This window comes from Alligator mississippiensis, chromosome 5 (genome assembly GCF_030867095.1).
Source record: "Alligator mississippiensis isolate rAllMis1 chromosome 5, rAllMis1, whole genome shotgun sequence".
In the NCBI taxonomy this organism is placed as follows: Eukaryota; Metazoa; Chordata; order Crocodylia; family Alligatoridae; genus Alligator; species Alligator mississippiensis.
In genome coordinates, this window is record NC_081828.1 from 133,766,052 (window position 1) to 133,787,108 (window position 21,057).

At 44.0% G+C, this 21,057-nt stretch overlaps 2 protein-coding genes across 2 annotated transcripts in view; one reads left to right on the top strand and one right to left on the bottom strand.

Moving 5' to 3' along the window:
- FBXL2 (F-box and leucine rich repeat protein 2) overlaps window positions 1–14,059 on the bottom strand; it is a 140,948-nt gene extending 126,889 nt beyond the window's left edge. Inside the window, exon 1 of the mRNA XM_059728750.1 lies at window positions 13,704–14,059. Within this exon, the coding sequence (XP_059584733.1) occupies window positions 13,704–13,718 (15 nt within the window). The 5' untranslated portion in view covers window positions 13,719–14,059. The remainder of the gene's footprint in view (window positions 1–13,703) is intronic.
- Window positions 13,301–21,057, top strand: part of SUSD5 (sushi domain containing 5) — a 77,903-nt gene continuing 70,146 nt past the window's right edge. The window contains exon 1 of the mRNA XM_019483338.2: window positions 13,301–13,765. Within this exon, the coding sequence (XP_019338883.1) occupies window positions 13,672–13,765 (94 nt within the window). The 5' untranslated portion in view covers window positions 13,301–13,671. The remainder of the gene's footprint in view (window positions 13,766–21,057) is intronic.

Below are 21,057 nucleotides of genomic sequence, written 5' to 3' on the forward strand. Positions count from 1 at the left end.
GGATGAATGTTCTTGGGCTGACCTATTGGCTAGGTCATGCTTGTGAATTCCCCATACCATATTCAGTGCATGAAGTGCCTTCTTAAATGTATAGATTAAATATATTTTGTGAGGTTATACTTTGGGCTGAAGAGGGCACTGAAATGCTGGGCTTCTTTCCATGGTGTTACTGGGTCTCCAGTGCTGTGGTCCTTGCTGTCTTGGCTGCAAAGCACCTGAACAAGACCTGTGGCATTGAAGCCCCAGTAGTAGTTTGGGAAGAAACCTGGCATCGCAGGCACTTGGCTACTGCCATAGGAACAAGCTACAGTGTTACTGGGGTTCCAGCACTATGGGTCTCACCTAGACACTTGGCTGCCACCAGGGGAAGGTCCTCCAACGAGACTGGGCCAGATGACCAGGTTTTGTGGGCCAGATTTGTCCTGTGAGCCGTATATTTGATATTCCTGGACCTTTTTGCCATATGTAAGTGAGGATCTTGCAGAGCACTAACCCTCTGGAAGTCTAAGATCAGTTTCCTGCAACAGAGAAGAGGCTGGCCCAAATATGTGAGGTGATGGCTGGGATAGGGTGGCAACTGCAAACAGAAGAGGAGAATATAGAGCTGACAGTCCTCTCTCTGGTTCTGCTGCCATCTGTCTTAATTTTCCTTCCTGAACATTCATCTTTTCCATTTTTCACTCCCTCTAATCCCCAACCTTCTCCCTGGCCAGAGTTCTAAAACCCTCTCTTACCAACCACATCCATTTACCCCTGCCCCAAAGTCTTCATCTGCTCACCATAGGCCCCAACCCTCTCTCCTGTTTTTCCCCTCCTCAGCAATCTAATCCTTTCTCTCAATTTCCTCAGCATTGCTTAAACTCCTTCACTACTCTGACTTCTCATATTAACTAGCTTTGCCCTAAGAAACTTATAATAAAAATAAATATTTTATTATAAATAAAATACTATAAGCAGCTTGTATTAAGGGGTATGCATACTGGGAACTCCATGACCAAGTCGCTCAGTGACTTCCTTTCCTTTGATGATAGTTCCACTTGTCAGGAAACATTGTTATATTAACTTAACTGCTTGCAAAAGTATTGAATCTTCTCCCCAGTCAATCAACATGTATTTCCTTGACAGTATTTCTAAAATAAAACCAGCCTCTGCATAGGCTTTTGAGCACTTTAAAATACTGATATTAAACCCAAAGTTTTGGTTTCAAAGCAAAATTCCCAGAAACGGATCCTGCAGAACATATACAAGCCACAAAGCTTGAAAATTGCCAAAGATCAGGCCTAAACAGTTCTCAGGCTCAGCACAAGATTAACAATAAATGTGCATCCCCTAGAGCCACTTTGTTACCATCACAACAGTTTTCCTGGAACTCTTCTTGCTTCCATAGATCCAGAGTCTTGCTGCATGTGCAGACGTGGCTCAGCCATCTATTTTATCCTAGCTAGTGGTCCTAGCACTAAGTTTAATAACTTTTTTTATAGTGCTTCCTTAAAGTGGCAGTGGGCAGCAAGCCAAGAATGTGGGATCAGTGTGTGGAGGATCAATGTCATAGTTCAAGTCTTACGTATATGTGCAAAAAAAAAAAAAAGGTAGCTGAAACAAATTATTTTTGTAAAAAGTCATTTTTAGTGGGCCTTCATTTCAGGAAGCTGTTGATTAAATGACTGTAGATTTGAACAATTAACCCAATCGCACACTTGCACGAGGCACAGCAAATTTCAAGATAATGTGAGTCCCATATGAATTTAAGATTATTAATATAGCCATGGTTTCAATAATGAACCTTGACTTTCTAGCAGAACTGGCACTCCACTAAAATACAAGGTCCAGGTCCTTGTACTCTTTGCAGCACTAGAGGGCAGAGTTAACTGAGCAAATGAGATGTAAAGGATTCTTTTATAAAAGTATTACAAGGACACATTTGTTACACTAGTCTAACTATCCATGGAAGAACTTTTTTAATGATTTTTTTTAAATTCTCCATTTAATCTTTTTTCTGTCCATGGTTATGTAGGTCCTGTTGTTATCTGTCAAACATTTATCTCAGTAGTAGTATATTTAGCACTTAGTTTTGAATCTTGATCCAAGATCCAATCATAGAAAAGTAGGGCTGGAAGGGACCTCTGGGCTAGGGACAGAAGTTACACATAAACCAGTTTAAGTGGTCAGAAACTAGTTTAAACCTGTAACAGAACATAAGTTCAACGCATATAAACCAGTTTCAAAATGGCCAAAACCAGTTTGAGATAAATATGGTTGAATGTAGTATCAGGCTTAACTGATTGAGCTCAAACCAGTTTATGCAACTTCTCCCCCAGACCCCTTCCTGGTTTAACTTAAACCAGAGTCTGCCAGCATCCCAGTAGGGGCAAAGGTAAGGCAAGATGCCAGCCCCTCTAAGGTGAAGGGGGCAGGGAAGAGGTTTATCCCCACCTCCCTCCCCTGTCCCACTGTCACAGACCCCAGCTGGGGTCTGACAGGTAGGGGGACAGCAGCTCCTGCCAGGCATTTTTCCACTTGCTGCTCCAGTGTCTGTGGCCTGGCCAGCCCTGGCAGTAGCCTCAACTAAACTGGCCAGGGACAGGGTTTAATTCCCCTCTCCCTGTCCCACTGGCACAGACCTGGGCTGGGGTCTGCCTGGTGTTCCTCCCTCACTGGTGCAGGGGTCGGGGTGTGGCCAGATGCTGGCAGGCATGGCCCCCCAAGGCAGAGGGGGCAGGAAGGGGGTTTGTTCCCCCCTCCACCTCCTCTGTCCACGGAGGACTGCAGCCAGGGTCAGCCTCAACTGCCTCTTCTGCCAATCATTCCCTGCCCAGAGTGAGTGGTGGGATCAGCTCTTTCCCTGCCCCCTCTGTCAAATTTCATGGATTTCATAGATTTCATAGACATTAGGGCTGGAAGGGACCTCGGAAGATCATCGAGTCCAGCCCCCTGCCCAAAGGGCAGGAAGTCAGCTGGGGTCACAGGATCCCAGCAAGATAAGGATCCAATTTACTCTTGAAGGTGTTCAATGTAGGTGCTTGAACCACCTCCGATGGCAGGCTGTTCCAGACCTTGGGAGCTCGGAGAGTAAAGAAATTCTTCTTTATATCCAGCCTGAAACGGTCTTGCAGTAGTTTATAACTGTTCGACCTCATCATCCCTTGGGGCGCTCTGGTGAACAAACGTTCCCCCAGATACCGCTGGTCACCCCTGATAAACTTATAGGTGGCCATTAGATCACCCCTGAGCCTGCACTTTTCCAGGCTAAAGAGCCCCACAGCTCTCAGTCTGTCATCGTAAGGTCTGTTTTCCTGACCTCTGATCATGCGCATGGCTATTCTCTGGACTCTCTCAAGCTTCTCCACATCCTTTTTGAATTGTGGAGCCCAAAACTGGACGCAGTACTCCAGCTGCGGCCTCACCAAGGCTGAGTACAAGGGGAGAATGACGTCCTGGGATTTGCTTGAGAAGCATCTATGGATGCAAGCCAGTGTTTTGGTCGCTTTACTAGCTGCAGCATCGCATTGCAGGCTCATGTTCATCTTGTGGTCAATGATGACCCCCAAGTCTCTTTCTTCCGTAGTGCTAGCCAGTGTAGCATTGCCAAGTCTATAAGGATGCTGCAGGTTTTTCCTCCCAAGGTAGAGAACCTTGCATTTTTCAGTGTTAAACACCATAAGGTTCTCATCCGCTCATTTGCTGAGCCTGTCCAGGTCAGCCTGGATCACCCTCCTGTCTTCTGGTGTGGATGCTTTGCCCCAAGTTTGGTGTCATCAGTGAGCTTGGCCAGTCCGCTTCTGACTCTAATGTCCACATCATTAATGAAGATGTTGAACAATATGGGTCCAAGGACAGAGCCTTGGGGGACCCCACTGGTCACAGGGCATCATGATGATTGACTTCCGTCAATTACCACCCTCTGGGTCCGACCATGGAGCCAATTCCCCAGCCAGTGGATCATGGTGGACCCAAGGCCACAATTGGCCAGTTTCACTAAGAGGTGATCATGGGATACCAGATCGAAGGCTTTTTTGAAGTCAAGATATATGACATCAATCTCTTCTCCCTTGTCCAGGTGATAGGTCACCTGGTCATAGAAGGAAATGAGATTGGTCAAGCAAGACCTACCCGCAACAAGCCCATGCTGGCTATCCCTCAGGATGTTGGCGTCGACCAGTTCATTAAGGATGGCCTCTTTAATAAACTTTTCTAAGATCTTCCCCAGGATAGAAATCAGGCTGATGGGCCTATAGTTTGCTGGATCCACTTTCCTCCCTTTCTTGAAGATAGGCACCACATTGGCCTTCTTCCAGTCTTCGGGCACTATACCAGAGCGCCAGGAGTTTTCAAAGATCTGTGCCAGAGGCTGGGCTATGATGCTCGCCAGCTCCTTGAGTACCCTGGAGTGTAGATTGTCAGGGCTGGCTGACTTGAAGGTATCCAGCCTCTCAAGGTGTTCCTTCATGAGGTCAGCATTGATGGAGGGCAGGGGATCTCCCTTACCCGGACCTCCCTGTCCCATGGGACTGATGAAAGACCGATGCAAAGTACCCATTTAATAGGTTGGCTTTTTCCTGGGTGTCAGTTGTCAGTTGTCCCATCTGGTTCAGCAGGGGTCCAATGTTGCCCTTGCTTTTCCTCTGGCTCCCCACATATCTGAAAAAGGACTTTTTATTGTCCTTGATGCTCGAAGCTAGTTGGAGTTCAATTGCAGCCTTGGCTTTCCTGGTTTGCTCCCTGCAGGACTGGACCAGTGAAGAATATTCCTCATTGGAGGTGAATCCCATCCTCCGTCCTTTGTAGGCCTTTCTTTTTAGCCTCAGGAGGTTTGCTAGATCCCTGGAGAGCCAGGGGGGCTGCTGTGCCCTCTTGCTGCCTTTTCTCCCAGATGGAATAGAATTAGCTTGTGCATTGAGCATTGCTCCCTTGAGGAGCAACCACTTTTCCTGGACTCCCCTCCCCCTGGGGTCGTGGTCCCTTAGGGCCTCACTGACAAGCCTCCTGAGCTTGTCAAAGTCGGCTTTCCTGAAGTCAAGGACTTCAGTGTTGTTGACTGACTTGCCAGCTTTACGGCAGATGGTTAGGTTGATCAGCTCATGGTCGCTGTCACCCAGCTTCCCATCGATCACTAGGTCGCCGATTAGGTCATCCCCAGTAGCCAGTACCAGGTCGAACAGCACTTTACCTCTCATTGGCCCGTAGACTTCTTGAGTCAGGTAGAGGTCATCCACACACGATAGGAAGCTTCGTGACCGCTTGGATTTTGCTGAGTGATCTTCCCACAAGATGTCTGGGTAATTGAAGTCACCCATGACAATCATGGTCCTGGAGCATGCGGCCTCAGCCAGTTCCCGGGCGAACTGCTGGTCAAGCTCTTGACTTTGGGTGGGAGGTCTGTAGTAGACTCCCACCATTGTGTCCCCTGTGCCGTGTTCCCCACGGATTTTAACCCAGAGGGTCTCCAGTTGTTCACCCTGGTCACCAACATCAGCTTGCAGGGACACATAGCTTTCCTTAACATAAAGAGCTACACTCCCGCCCCTTTTTTCTACTCAATCCCTCCTGTACAGGATATAGCCATCTATACCCATGGTCCAGTCATGGGTGGAGTCCCACCAGGTCTCCGTTATCCCTATGACTTCATAATTATTAGCGTTAAGCAGGAGGATGAGTTCCTCCTGCTTATTCCCCGAGTTCCTCCTGCTTATTCCCCAAGCTCCTGGCATTTGTATACAGGCAGGCAAGTGTCCCCCTGGGGGCTCTTGCCTTGCCCACAGATTGTCCCAGGGATGGGGCAGGGGTGGGCTCCCTTAAGTGCCTTGGCCTGCTGGCTTTGCAAGGGTTGCTCAGTGGGTCAGCAGTGGCGGTAGTCCCCCTGTCCCCTAGCAGGCTTAGTTTAAAGCCCGGTGGAGCAGGTCAGCCAGTCTGGCTGAGAAGAGCCTCCTCCCCAGGGGAGAGAGGTAGAGGCCATCTCTTCCCAGCAGCTTGCTGCCTCTCACCAAAGAGCGGGCTGTGGTCATGGAAGACAAAGCCTTCCCAATGACACCAGTGCTGCAGTCTTTGGTTAACTACCTGGATCCTTCTCTCCCTCACCCCATACCCCGAGACTGGGAGGATCGACAAGAACACCACCTGTGCCCCCAGACCCTTTAGCCCCGCTCCCAAATCCCTGTAGCGCCTCATGACCCGGCTGGGAGTGCTCCGAGCTGTGTCATTGGTGCCCACATGAATAAGGAGCATGGGATAGTGGTCTGTGAGCTGGAGGAGCTTAGGGATCTTCTCTGCAATGTCTCAGATGCGGGCCCCTGGGAAGCAGCAGACTTCCCAGGCTAAGGGGTTGGGGCAGCAGATTACCCCCTCAGTCCCCCTCAGGATGGAGTCTCCCACAACAAACACTTCACATTTTGTCTTGGGGAGAGCGGGGGCGGTAGCTGCAGTTAGGCCCGTGTTGCCTGTGGGAGCTGGCAACTCAGCAGGCTCTGCTGGGGCTGCAAGAGGTTCATACATCTTGCTAAGCTCTGGCGGGGCAGGGGCCTTGGTGCGGCAGGCCTTAGGGCCCTTGACCACCTTGGTCCATCCCCCTGACTGGACAGAATGGGAGGTGCCCGAGTCCTCCCTTGTGCTGGAGGGAGACCATGGTCTACCCTCCATCTCCTGGGGGAGAAGGGCCTGGCAGTAGGAGTTGATCTCCTGCTCACAGTCCCTGATGGCACACAGTCTTTGGACTGTGGCCTGGAGCTCCTCCAACTGGCATGCCAGAGACCCCACAAGGGAGCAGACCCCACAAGGGGAGGTAGCCCTGGAGATCATCTAGTCTAATCCCCTCCCTGAAATGGGTTCCTTCCTATACAAACCATCCCAAAGAAATCCTTGTCTAACCTAATACTAAAATTATGCAAGTCAACCCTGTCACAACTACAAGTCATAGCACTCTAACCTGCCACAAATAAAACAGGGGGACAATGGTGGTTAGTGTGCTGCTGCTGCAAGGCTTGCTATATGCACAAATAAATAATGGGGTGCTGGGGTAGACTGGGGGTGCATTAACTAAACTGTTGAGTGCAAGTCATGGGATGTGACTCTTCCACTCTACAGTGAGGACTTGCCTTGGTCCTATATCTGGTTTTAGGCACCATACATCAAGAAATACATGGACTAATTAGAAGGAATCCACAAGAAATCAACAAAAATGATTTGAGAAAACATGACATGAGGTATGGTTGGAAGAACAGGGCTTTTTTAATCTGGAAAAGTGAAGATCAAGGTGATAACAGTCTACAAATACAAAAATAATTATTACAAAAATGATGGCAATTAACTAGTTTGTGTCCACAGTGGACAGGACAAGTAGTAACAGTTAATTTGCAACAAGGGAGATATAGGTTGGGAACTGGGGAAAAAAATTCTATCCATGAGTGTTTAAGTACTAGAACAGATTACCTAGAGAGGTTGTGGCATCTCCATCAGAAATTTTTAAGTGCAAATTAGACAAACATTTGGTTGAGATTAGATTAGAGGACATCTTGAGGTCTCTTCCAGCCCTATTTTCTATGATTCTATAAGCAGTTAGCATTAGCTATCCACTACGTCCTCAATTTCTCTCAATGCCTTTCCTCCACCCTTTCTGTCACCACAAAGCCCATCCATAGTTATGAATCATGATGATGATGATATTGTTGTTATCATTACTAGTTATAGGCCAGGTATTTTCAGCTTTATTTTCCTGAGGCTGCTTAGTCCTCCAGGAATGAGGTGTGATTTTTACAGTTTATAGTTCACCTGGCAATGGTTTATATAGAGGATCACGACCAATCACATGATGGCCCTTAACCCCACATAACATGCTGAAAATGTAAGACTTACACTCTTTATCAGTGTTGGAAGAACTGTAACATAGGTACCAGTGTTTAGCACACCACTACCAAACTGTGCCATATGTCTTCTTTTTTGCCGGCTCCCTGAATTACTTTCCAGGCAGTTTCTCATGGTTCCTACTTTTCACTTAATTTGGTGCAAAAATTCTGTGTAAACAAAATTTAAAGTTTCCTACAGCTGCTAGCCTGTTGCTGACTGCCAGACAGTTGGAAAAGGTTTGTCCTTTACTTCTGTTTAATAATTCAAAATTTATAAAGGAAGAAATCTTTCTCCTCCTCTCCTTCTCAATTCACTTCTGGGGATTAAAAGTTTGGACACAGCCATCAGACAACTTTGGGACACAGTATACAATAAGTGCTCTATCAATACATTAATAGGTGTATAGCACTACCAGTGTTTTTGGACTGCCTCAGTTACACTGACTCCATATCTGTAAGACATGCCAGTCATTGCTGTGCTTGTAATGCAATGTATGTAAATGCTGCATTGTCTATTGGTTATTTTATTTCCCTTAAATAGGACTTGTTATTCAGGCCCAGAATATTTTATTCCTAGTTGGATACCCTGTTTCTTGCTGCAGAGTTTTCAGCAGGTATAAGTACCCCATAATAATGATACACTTGCAATTTTCTACTATTATCTATGAAGACTTCATGTTAGTTAAATATGACCTGGATGATAATGGTCCAAAGGTGAGCAAGGAAGATGATCAAGGGCTTGGAAGGCAGGTCATATGAGGAGAGGCTGAAGGAACTAGTCTGTTCAGTTTGTGGAAAAGGCGCTTAAGAAGGGACACGATAGCAGTCTTCAACTACTTGAAGGGCTGGCATAAAAAGAGGGAAAGTCCCTTCGCTCTCTTACTGAGGAGAGGAGGATGTGATGGCTTGAAGTTGTAACAAAATAAGTTTAGACTGGATATCCAGAAAAAAACTTTTTTACTGTTATAGTAGTGCGGCAGTGGAATAGATTGCCTGGGAAAGTTGTGGACTCTTGCTGGAGGTATTCAAGAAGAGGTTGGACAGCCACTGGTTGAGGATGATCAAGGTGTAGCTATGCCTATGTTCTACTATGGGTATTTCTGGGTTTTGCTGGTTACCCCTGCCCTCTCCTTTCTGCTACATATGTCAGGGTGTTTTTTAGTCTTTCTTAAAGGCTATAGCCAAGGCTGGGGACTTTGACTGGGGTGTGCCAATGTTTCTTGCTGGAACCAAAACCAGGAAGTTCCTGGTTAGGTGGTCTGGCCCCCAATCACCGTATTTGGGGCAGGAAGGAATTTTACCCCCTGGTCAGATTGGTACAGACTCTGGGGGGTTTTGCATTCCTGTGTAGTGGGGGGCATGGCCCTCTGTCCAGGATCTCTTGAGCATATATTGACAACACTTGATAGAAACAAGATGCTGGCTGCCATGGTTCCCCTGCTTTACCTGTGGCAGGTTAGGGTGTTGTGTCTGAGTTGTGGCAGGGTTGATGGTAGTCATATGTAGGGTTTAGATTATGGTTTTTATGGGATGGTTTGGATAGGGATGATCTTGCTTCAGAAAGGGTTTCGAACTAGATGACCTCTGGAGGTTCCTTTCAGCCCTACATCTCTATGTTTCTATGAGTGTCTCAAAATGCTCTACAAAGATGGTTACCCTCATTTACAGAAGGGGAAACTGAGGGCTGGAAAGGTTATGCCCTCCTGTTTGTCCCCCCCTCCCATCACCCACTCAAAACAGTATATTTCTCAGAACGTTATATGGTAAAACAATTCCTTCATTACTGTACATATGCACCTATCAGCTAATAACTTAGACCTCTATTATAATTTTGATTACCCTGACCTAAACGCCGATAACTGCAAATACTACCATTGGTAGTAAAGCTAGCCAACATCATTATTTAAATTTGTAGTTTTATGCAGTAGTTAATTCCTTAGGTGGTGATATTTGATGAGGTATTTTTTTCCAGTTAATTTTATAGTTGCCAACTAATGTTTCTGTCTAGTGAGCTCTTCTTTTCAGATTAAACAGAAAATATGGGAAGCACTTTAGAGGTTCAAAGCTTCATGTACAAATCTCAGTGACCTTATTCGTTGGAATTCCTTTGTCAAAATTGGTTATAATTCCTTCTCTTATATCACTACACGTACAAATAACTTTAAAAAGTAGTATAAAACTATCACAGACTTATTAAGAGGACACAGATTAAATTCTCCAAACTGAATTGTTTTGACTACCAGAATTTCAAATGATTGCATTTTGAGAAGAAACCTTGTATTAAATGGAAGTTCACGTCTCATTAAAAAAAGAGGGGATATATATTTTTAAAAACTGAAACAAGTTTCTTTATTTTACCGTACCATATTCTGATCTGAAAAGTAACTTTCTTCTTGGCTTTGCAGCAATGTTCAACAACCATATTCTTTTCCAGCTGCAGTACTTGAAGAAATTTGCTAGCATCTGTCCATCTTGGGTTGCAGCAGCCAGTATTAATGAAAGTATCTTTAGACTGACAGCCTTATGATCATTGGGTCCTGATTTTGAGGAGACTTAGTCTGCAAATACTTACATATGAGCATGAGGGCCTTAAATGGGCTTTAAGCCTGTAATATATTTGTATTTAGTCAGACTGCAGTGAAAGAAATAAAATATTTTAGGAAATAAGTATTAGATACATGAGATGAGATTTAACAACTCTTGATATTTTACACCTATTCATTCCTAAATGTATTCAACTATGTTTCTCTGTTCAAATAGCTTTTGTATCTGTCTATTTACATTAACACTGTTGTGCTTTATGTAATAAAACAGCCAGGATTGTAAGTGGAATAACACATTTCAAGGATATGATCGTAAATGTCTGTGCACATTGCTCAGGTGCTAAAGGCACAAACCATTAGGCCTTGTGCTTCACAGTGCATCAAAGGTGTGGGTGTACATATTTTATGACCCAGCACTTTCACATGTCTTATTCCTTAAATAAAAGTCCACAGTGAATATAAACAGAATGAGTTATAAAATATCACCCTTAACACATTCGCTCTTCCTTAAGCAGACATGATCTATGAGTTGTATAAAATTACAAAAAACAATTAGTCTTTTGTAGACTGCATTACGGTATATTGTACATTTATGCAGTGTATAGTTTGACCAATACGTTATTACTACAGCTGCATGCAACTCAGATTTTGTGCAAACAGTTGTTATAGTTTCCATCCATCTTAACACCTTCCTATTTCCATTTTGAGTTTTGGGTTCCAGTGAACTCAAACTTAAAGTAAAATTCATCAAAAATGACTGGTTTGACCTTGGTTAATATTGATACTATGTAAATGCTTAAGTTTGTATAATTTCAGCACAAACCATTAATGTCTCCATGTTTACTGGTCACAAGTTCTGTACTAACAAGGGACTATTCTTGGGACAGATATCTTATTAAAAGGAAACTGCTTGGCAATAAAGTTTAATAATGTCCCCTTGCCATATATTAACAACTGAGATTTAATTGGAAGATGTGGCTGGCTCATTTCTGTACCCAGCTTATATCTCCAGAACTCCTGGAACTATTATGTGAAAGTCTTCAAGAAAGCAGGAATTCTCTGATTTTGTTCATTTGATGTTAGAGGTATAAGGTGTTCTACTCAAGAAAAATGAACAAGATTTTCAGAAACAGGAGCCAGAATAGAAGTCTCTCTCGATACATGCTAACACAACATAATGATCAAATCATAGCAAAACAAATCGTATGGCCATCTGGAATATTAGATGCAATCCAAAGAATCATGTTCTTTTCGTGTACATTTCCCGTAACCACTGGGGATAAATTCAGAGGCCAGCAGGTGTTGGGGAGGGAGCGGGAGGGACAACAAAGTACTGGCAAGGACGTTCCCATCAAAGTTTCTGTCTGTTTTTATGTCCATGTTAAAGTCTGTGCCCATTGCTTTGTGTACGCACTGTAACAAATTAGACAAGTTCACAGAATCCATCTTCTAACTGGTTCAGGTTTTTTAATTGTAAATCTCATTTAAATTTTATTTGAGTAGCTATGCCACTAGTAAAAGAAATAAATGAATATTTTCAAAGAGATCAATTATTTCTTTTGTATTTCCTTTCCTGTCCCATTGCATGTAACTATGGGTTACACATAGCATGCATTTTCCATAATAATTTTTTTATATAATTATATAGACCTATCACCTTAGGTCATGAATGGAATGGGCCAGAAATTCTCTCATCTTATAACCCTGAAAGTGGACTCTCCAATTTAGGTTTGAGACAGATTGGCAGGACAACATGAGGAAATTTGCTGTTGTGCATTGTCTATGGGTAGATGGGAGACTTCAAAACTATCAGCCCCAAACCCTTGCAGAGTTGAAGTTTACATACCGTGTACACAGAGAGAGAGAGAGAGAAGAGAAATAATTCTGATGGCTTTCAAAAATTCCAACATTATCTATAGAGCTATCAAATCTATTCTATTTTAGGCATATCTCAGGTATCCAGCACCACTGTATTGCTTGAATACCACACACACAGATTCCTGATCCTGCGTCATTTCAAGCAGACTGAGAAAAACATCCTGCAGTTCAATAATAGCAAAGAACGCCTGGGGATATCAGCACACCCCATTTATGAAGTGGGGAGCAGAGAATGAGAGGGGAAGGACCAGCGTGAAAGCAACCTGAGCCTGCTGTTTCTCTTCTCCATGGCTCAGATTCTCTAGCAGACTGACTTGCTGACCGGCCTCATATTTCCAGGGGAAAAATTTTAACAAGCCAAAAGAAAAGCAAAAAAGGATGAGAATATGAAAACAACATTTCTGAGCTCTGTTCAGTTCCAACAGCAACACAAAACTATTTGGTGTATGTATTTAGTTAAACGGATTCTGGCAAAATTATCCACATTTCCTCTTCTTGTGAGAGCTTCTTTTTAGTTTCGTTTGGGGAAATATTGGGGTGCCTGAGAAAAGGGGGCAAACAGCATAGATTTAGGGCTCATTGCAAAGCTGCAAACCTCCCTGGAAAAGACTGCCCAGGGAACTTACATGCTACATGGTGTAGGAAGCCTACAGGTATACTAACCTGACTAGGAATGGTATTTGGGCCCTGTTGGTGTCTTCTTATCTTGACTTGGACACCTTCACCCCTGTTCCAGACTGGGATTCAGTACACCTCACTTCTGGTCTGCAATAGCCTCTCTCATCCCAGCTCAGCCCTCCTTACCTACAGCTCCTCCTGACTATGTCAGACCTGGGCTTCCACCTTCAGCCCTGGCCTGATGCACCTAACTGTGATGATTTCAAGGTGCCAACAATGCAGTCAATACCCAAGCCTCCAGAGGTGGCAGATCAGTCCACGAGCTCCCCCAGTCTCCGCACCAGCTATCTAGCTGCCTTTTCTCCCTTAGCCTGGGATTTCTACTGCTTGTGGCTTGCCACCCCACCCCCACCCCCTCCCTTTCCCTCCTGGCTTTTACATTTCTTCCACTCTGATCCTTTAGGCATTTACTGACACAGCAATGTGACTTTTCACACCAGCTCCCCACGTCCACTTCCCTGCACAACTGGGCCAGATAAAACTGCTCCCCAAACTCATCTGGCTGGATATTTTTCTCCCCACACATCCCTCCTCTAAAACAGCGAGGCCAAGGATTCCTCTCTCTCTTTTTTTTTTTTTTCCATCCCTCCCTTTTTTCCTTCAGTCCAAGCCCCAGACACAGGACCCTGCAGAGGGAAAGTGCTCCTTGAAATCATCACCCCTGATCCTGCTGCTGAGTCTCAAAGGAAGAGAAGGCAGCAGCAGCCTCCTGCAGCCCAGATCTGAACAGCAGGACAATGGCTCCAGGCTTCAAGCGATTCCTTCTCACCTCTGTCCAGGGCATGGGGGCTGTCTTCTTCCTCCTCCAGATGAGCTCCGTTCGGGCTGATGGTGAGTCTCATTCACTTCAGGCTGAGTTAAGAGTGGGATCAGCTCTGCATGTCAAAATAGGCTATTGCAAAAAAAAAAAAAAAAAAAAAAGCCACAAAAAAACCCTTTTCATCAGAAACTTACACACCCCATCCTGGGTTAAGAAACGTCTGATTCACAGTTTGGAAACTCAGCAAAGAGCCTAGGGTTAAAGAGAGAAAGGAGATCGGATCCCCTCAGGCTGAGGTTTTTTGATTAGAACAAAACCCTGGGGCAAGTTTTTGTTTCTTGGGGAAATTTAGCCAGAGCATAAAGAAGAAGAAATAGGTGCAGATGGTTTTGAGAGAGGCTTCCCCCCCACACAGCCTTCCTCAGCTTCCCCTGGACCCTGATTGGTAAAGGCAGGTACTTCCAAAATAGGAAGACAAAAGTTACAAGGCTTTCCCTTGCACTCGCAGTCCGTCGGGTCCCCCGCACACTTCAAGGCACAGTTCATCTGCACTTTGCCGCTCATGGATTTCAAGGGAACATGAATTTGGCTGGAAGCAGCAGCTGCTGATTTCCCCAAAATGTTACTTTCTGCTCCCTGACAGTGATCCTGACAGGGCAGCACGCTTTGCTTTCCAGGAGCCTGTCCCCTTTTAATGATCAAACCTTAATTCACGGTGATCTGGCTGCCTCAACAAGAAACACGACTTATTTCAGAAAACAGCAGGCTTTTTTTCCTGGGAGGACAGTGCTGAATGGCCACATTTGTTTCACGTTCGCAAGAGAGCTAGATTTATGCCTGATTTAAGTTTTTAAGCACACTAATCTCTGACCCATTGAAGTTTGCTAGAGTTGCCCTCAAGCATTGCTGGGTGAAAAGAATGTTTTCATTTTGTTCCCATAGTATTCTTTTTATTGCTTTAGAATAGTTGGGGGGGGGGGGGTCATTAGTTTTAATTTATTTCAATCATTGAAATAAGGGGGAGGAGGGACTGGCTAGCGTAATTTAAACTAGTGTTTGTAACATTGACACAGCAGAACTCTCTTTTCTAAATTTGGGGACAATGCCGTTTCATTAAGAACGGAGAAGAATAAAGGTGTCAGATCGTTCCAGTGTACCGCTGCATGGAAAACTGTAATTCCGGTTTCAGTGAACCATCCTCTTATGACAAAACTGCTTTATGGGGAGGAAAAAAATGACTTTCCTGTATGTATAAGAGGATTCTCCACTGGACTTAGAAAGAAGGAAGACAGAGAAAGACATTCCTCTTTTGCTTTATTAAGATTGCTTCACCTTAAGCATCAGTGTTGGCAGTGCAGGGACCTTGGGAAATTATTCTCTGTTTGCCTTGAATGAGTGGCTTCCCCTTTCGCTGAAAACTGACATCTTTGGAGAGAGAAAAGGAGAGGAAATGTAGCTAGTCTGTATTTCAGTGACTGTTTTGAACCATTTTACATCAACCCATTTATATCAAACCATTTACATTGAACCATTTGACTTCTGTGATTTAACAACACATTTTAATTGGCATTTTGTCTTTTGTCATTCATTTTGCATATGAAATATATACAGTATCAAAAACTAATTTTAAGAATTAAAGGGTTGATGATATGAAGTGCTGCATGCGTGAAGTGCCTTGTTATAAGACTATTAAAATATAATTGTATTTAACATCTAAATGTAATTCTGGAAAACTTGTTAGTTCATTATTATGAGACTATTCAGTGTGTTTTCCTCATATTCTGATTTAAACTAACGCTTGTAATAGTGTGCTACCCATTGGTAAGCTTCTTGGTTTTATTTTACATTCACACAAGATAAATTATATACATTTTAATTGATGTCACTATGAAGGTTTATGAAAAGCTTATGAAAGTTTATGCCACTATAAAACATGTTAATAGATCTATGAGGATTAACAGGAATAATGTTTTGTTCTATAATAGATTCTAACCTGGCGCAAACTGAAAATCATTTTCTTATTTGTGACAATTTTAGATGAGCATTTCATTTTTGTTTCATTGTAATGTCTGCAAAAGTCAGTGGTGAAATGTCATGGAACAGTTCTTCATAACAGACACACATATGAATGCATATGTTGTTGTTACTTTTAATGAAAAATAATGGAATGTTTCACAAATTACTGGAGGGATTTAGAGTACACCTTGTAAAAACTTCATGAAACCTATGCTGGCCTCTATTATAAGCAAGCCTCAGAAACTGGTTAGAATATATTTCCCTAAGGAAGACTTCAGCTTTATTATCTCACACTCAAATAATGGTATAATATAGACAATAAAACTGGAAACTATAGGGGCCTGGTGGAGGTGTAAAGCCTTAAGGCTTAATTGATCTCTTTTGGCTAATACTTTACTACAGCACATATTGCTGTGGTGTAGCTAGAATCATGGATGATGTAGGTAGGAGCGAAAGTATAATATAACTAAGGTTTGCCCTGTGACTTTCATAAAAAGAATGTGTTTGCTAATGGTATCTGAACTGGGGTCAGACAGATAGAAGGTTCCCAGTGGGCCTGTTTTGCCTTTCACTTATGCTAGTGTAAATCTGGAGCATTATATAACTCCATAACAATCAGCAGCCGTATTCTAGAGTTAAACAAATGTAAGAAGAGAATCAAGTCTTAAAGCTCTACAATCTAACATTGTTTACCCATGACGGTCCCAGGTTTGCATGTGAAGGGAATCTCTGTTCTCATTTCTGTGCACAAGGATTTATATGGATAAGTCACATTAGTACAACTCCCTGCACACCAAAATAAACTTTAATCCTCAGTCTTGCAAGGGCAGAGATTTCAGTTATTCAGTTATATTACTATGCTCATGTCCAACCTCAATTTTATCTGTATAAATGCAGAGTAAGTGGAGTTACTTGGCATTTTCACTGAAATAAAGGAGAACAGAAAATAACCCTGAAAAAGCTGTATAACAATTGCATTTTTATTCCCTATTTTATATTTCAGACTGCTGCCAAAATGTCTATGTGTAGCAATGGTACTTTTCCAATACAGTTTTTGCTCTCACGAACAGAATGTTGATATAGTGATGGTAATTAGTCAGTACAATTAATGTAATTTTGAAGCGAAAAAAAGCTAGTCTGCTTGTGGAAAAACTTATAAAATGGCTGCAGCAAGAGGTTTTTAATATGCTAAATCAGGGGTTTTCAACCTTTTTTAACAAGTGTACCTCTTTTGCCTCAAAGTTTCACCTCATGTACCCCATTATATTTTTTTCTTGTTTTTAAGGTGTGGGGAGTGGGGGAAACAGATCGAGGCCCCCATGGTGAGGGAGGGAGTAGGGCTGGAGCAGGGGCAGGCACTACACAGCCAGGGCAGAGTGTGGGGTGGAGCTGCGGGGGGTGGGGGGCAGCTCCTGCCACTGCACGCACCTCAGCAGAGGCCTGGGGGGTACATGCCTCCCAGATCTGTGTGCTGGGTGGAGGGAGCTGCTGTTGCAGGCTGGACTCTGCACCCCACTGCTGCTGCCCCAAGAGCTGCATGATGCCATGGGCCTGCTGCTGCTGGGCAGGCAGGGGACAGACAGACACACACAAAGACACAGACACACACACACACACACACACACACACACACAAGGACACAGAGACACACGCAGATGCAGACACACATAGATGCAGGCAGACACACAGACACACATGCAGATGCGGACACACACACACAGACACGCAGATGCAGACAGACACACACGTGCAGATGCCGACATAGACGCACACATGTAGATGCAGACAGACACACAGACACACACGGACACACAAGCAGATGCAGACACACACACGCAGACGCAAATACACACACAGACACCCCCCTTCCCCAGCAGGTAAGTGTGTGCAGGGGTAAGGGGTGGGGCAGGGGCCAGACTGAGAATGGCAATGGGAGGGTGGGGGGGTGTCTCTGCGCTCACTCTCAGGAGCAGAGCTGGGGGTGGGGTGGGTGAGGGCAGCAGTACCCCTCTGGGCTGCCCATGCACTGCCCAGGTGGACAGATGGGGGACGGAGCCTTGCACGTGGTGGCCATCTCTGCCACCACCCCATGCCACTGCTGCCATGCCCTTGACTGCTTTCCCATGGCTAGTCGCATGTATGGCTCCACAGGCTGCTGATAGGCCTCGCGCCTCATGCACTGCCTGTCAGCAGATCGTGGAGCCACATGTGCAACCAGCTATGGAAAAGTGGCTTGAGGTGCGGAAGCAGCCACTGCTGCATACAAGCTTCACCCCAGCCAGCCGGGCCATTCATGTGCAGTCTGCAGAGGGGCACCGCTGTACTCAGCCCCTGGCCCTGCCCCTGGGAGCAGGCACAGAGAGCGAGCTGAGATGGGGGGAGTGGAGAGGCAGTACGGTGTATGCGCTGTGTGGGGCTGGCAACGCCTGGCATGCCCCTCCCCCTCCTACTGGTAAGAAGCAAAGTGTAGGAACGTGCTGGGGGAGACGCCACCACCTCACCCTGGGGAGCTATCTGTCCTTGCCCGCCTGCCCACCTTTGTGACCCCTTACAGCCTTTCTAAGTACCCCTGGGGGTATGTGTACCCCTGCTTGACAACCCTTGTGCTAAATGTTGGGTTATGTACAAAACTTCTTCATATAGATATAGTAACATAGTAATTACATAGGTTGCAAGTGGAAGAAACCCCAGGAATCCTGAAGTGATAAAATTAGACACAATTAGACACAGTCTGTGCCCCAAAGGCCTGTGCCCACAAAGGCCTGCACCTAATAGTTTCCAAAATCAGGATATTGGTGAGGTTCAGATATGGAAATTGGATTCATTTCTAAATACAATACAGTGTACTGACACCATAATATTTGTTTGTATAACTTCCATTAATGTTGACACAGCCACACTCACACAGAGTAGCCTAGATGCCATCATTTCAAATGTGGGCTTTCTTCTTCATGGAGCAACCAATTAACAAAATAATGACACCACCAAGAGACAGGGGTGACTGGTGTCTCCTGAGTCTTGGGGGGGGGGGGTGCACAATTTGTGGGCAGGCCTGGGGGCATGCCAAAAGCCCCACATCTACTCCTATACTTCTTTGCCATTACTTAGTGCCCCACCCTCAATACGCCACTGGCCCACACGGACAAAAACTGCCCTAACCTGAGCAGTGATGAGTTGGGGGCCAATCGGGGGGGGGGGGGGGGGCCACATGCCCCCCCATTCCCTCCCTACCAGTCGCCTGCACCAAGAGATCAGAGGATTAGTGAAGTGTGATGTAAGATCACTGTATTTCAACCGATAAGGAAAGGTGGTAGGAAGCCTAGTCCTGTATTGAAAAAAGATTAAGAAAATTGTCACAAAAATAGCCTCTAGAGTGCTTCTTCAAAGTTCCTGTTGCATTTATTCATTTAGATGCAAAGTGGAATAACTAGAAGGATTCTTTTAAAATAATTTAAAAAAAATGTGGGACAGAATTTTTACATAAAAGGTGTAAAGCAAACCTAAGAGACTTAAAGGGAATCTTCCATTATCCCAATTATTTCTTTTGCTTACCTCTAAGCACTTGTGCATAAGCAGCAGGTGGAAGAAATTCAGGTTTCCATAAGTTTGTGCACTGCAAAAGTAACCAACCAACTAACCAACCAACTAAACAAGGCAGTAGTTGATTCTGTAGCCCTAATTAAAGTGAAACTGAGGGTGAAATTCAGCATATGTGACTAAAAACTGTAGAATAGGTCTTCCAATTTGATCTTGTTATGATGATGCAATATTTTAAGCAGTTTGAGTTAAATAAGACATTATTCATTTTAGCCCCTCACAGAAATAAACTCAGCATTCATGAATAACAAGCTGAGCTAGTAATTACCCAAAGCTTTTTCTGTAATTGTGCAGTTTAATTGAACCTCCACCCTTGCTATTACAATCAAAGCCATTGTGTTAGGAGCCACAGAAAAAGCAACGAAATTACCTTTTAGCTACAGAATGAACCCTTTGCTTTCTCCTCAGTTTTGAGACTGTAGCATTAAAATAAAAAATAAGTCAAACCTGCCCCACAAATGTACCTCGCCTTTCTCTAAATGTTCATCATATTTGGTTTGATGTGACTCATCAGGTTATATAACCTCAGTCTGCTAACATCATGTCATCAGATCAGTAGTTGGCCAGGCATTTTAAAGTACTTTCACTCTACATTATGTGTTTGGGGACATATTTTTTAAAGTTGTGTGCATCTATATACTTTTCAATGCTTTCATCAGGCCTGATTTGTTGAAGCTAATGGAATGGTTTCTAATGACGTCGCTGGATTTTTGATCAGGCGCATAGTGCTGCCTTGCTGTACCTATCATTGCAGTAGAATAGATGAGCCAAATTTGCCATCCTGTTAGACATGGCATCCCTAGTAACTTCAGCGGGATTGTTGAGGTGCAAAAAAGGAACAGATTTTCATCTGTTGTTATCATTGTCTAGAAAGCTTCTGTTTTTACCCTTACCCTAAAGATATCTTTTTCTTCTATAAGCCACAAGAAATTAAATGATAATCTGGTTTATTTGAACTAAAGTATGGAACAGATAATGTTCTGGTGATGTGTGAGGAACTATGTTCCATAAATAGATCTCCTCTCTTCTTCCATGGGACAAATGTGAAATGCTGCCCTCACACCCAATGGCACTATTTTGGATGAGCTCTCAGAGGGGAGTGTGTGTTCTCTTTCTGCCCCTAATGTAGCCTCACTTTCTTAAAATAGTGACAAACAATGCTCATTAGAGAGAAAGTTAAAGTTGATTTGATCATAGTCTATAATCGCCAGCATAGGGGAAAAAAACTGATAACAGAAAGCTCTTCATTCTAATAAAAAAGCTGTAACAAGGCACGTTAGCTGGAAATTTAGACTAGGACATCTGAAACTGGAAATAAGGTGTAGTGAGGGTAATTAGCCATTGGAAAGGATGACTAAGGAGCAGCATATATATTCTCCATTCCCTGTAGTCTTTGAATCAGTACTAGATGTCCTTCTAAAATATGTTCGTAATTTAATCAGAAATTTGTGGACTGCATTAAGTCACTAGTTGAAACAGTCTGTTTTGCAGAAGCTTTGGCAAGATGATTTTTTAGCTGTTCTCTTAAAGCTGAGCCACTGCACCTTGCATTGAATGTTCATTGGCTAGGATTGATAGAGAACAGTAGGCACGTCTACATGTGCATTAACACACTTTAGTTAATGCACATTCAATCTAGTACCTCCTATGGGCACTTTTATATATGCTCTGGGGGGGAAGGTGGGGGAGTGGTTTAATTAGAATGGCTCCAAGAGCAGTCTTGGAGCTGCTCTAATTAAAGTACCACAGC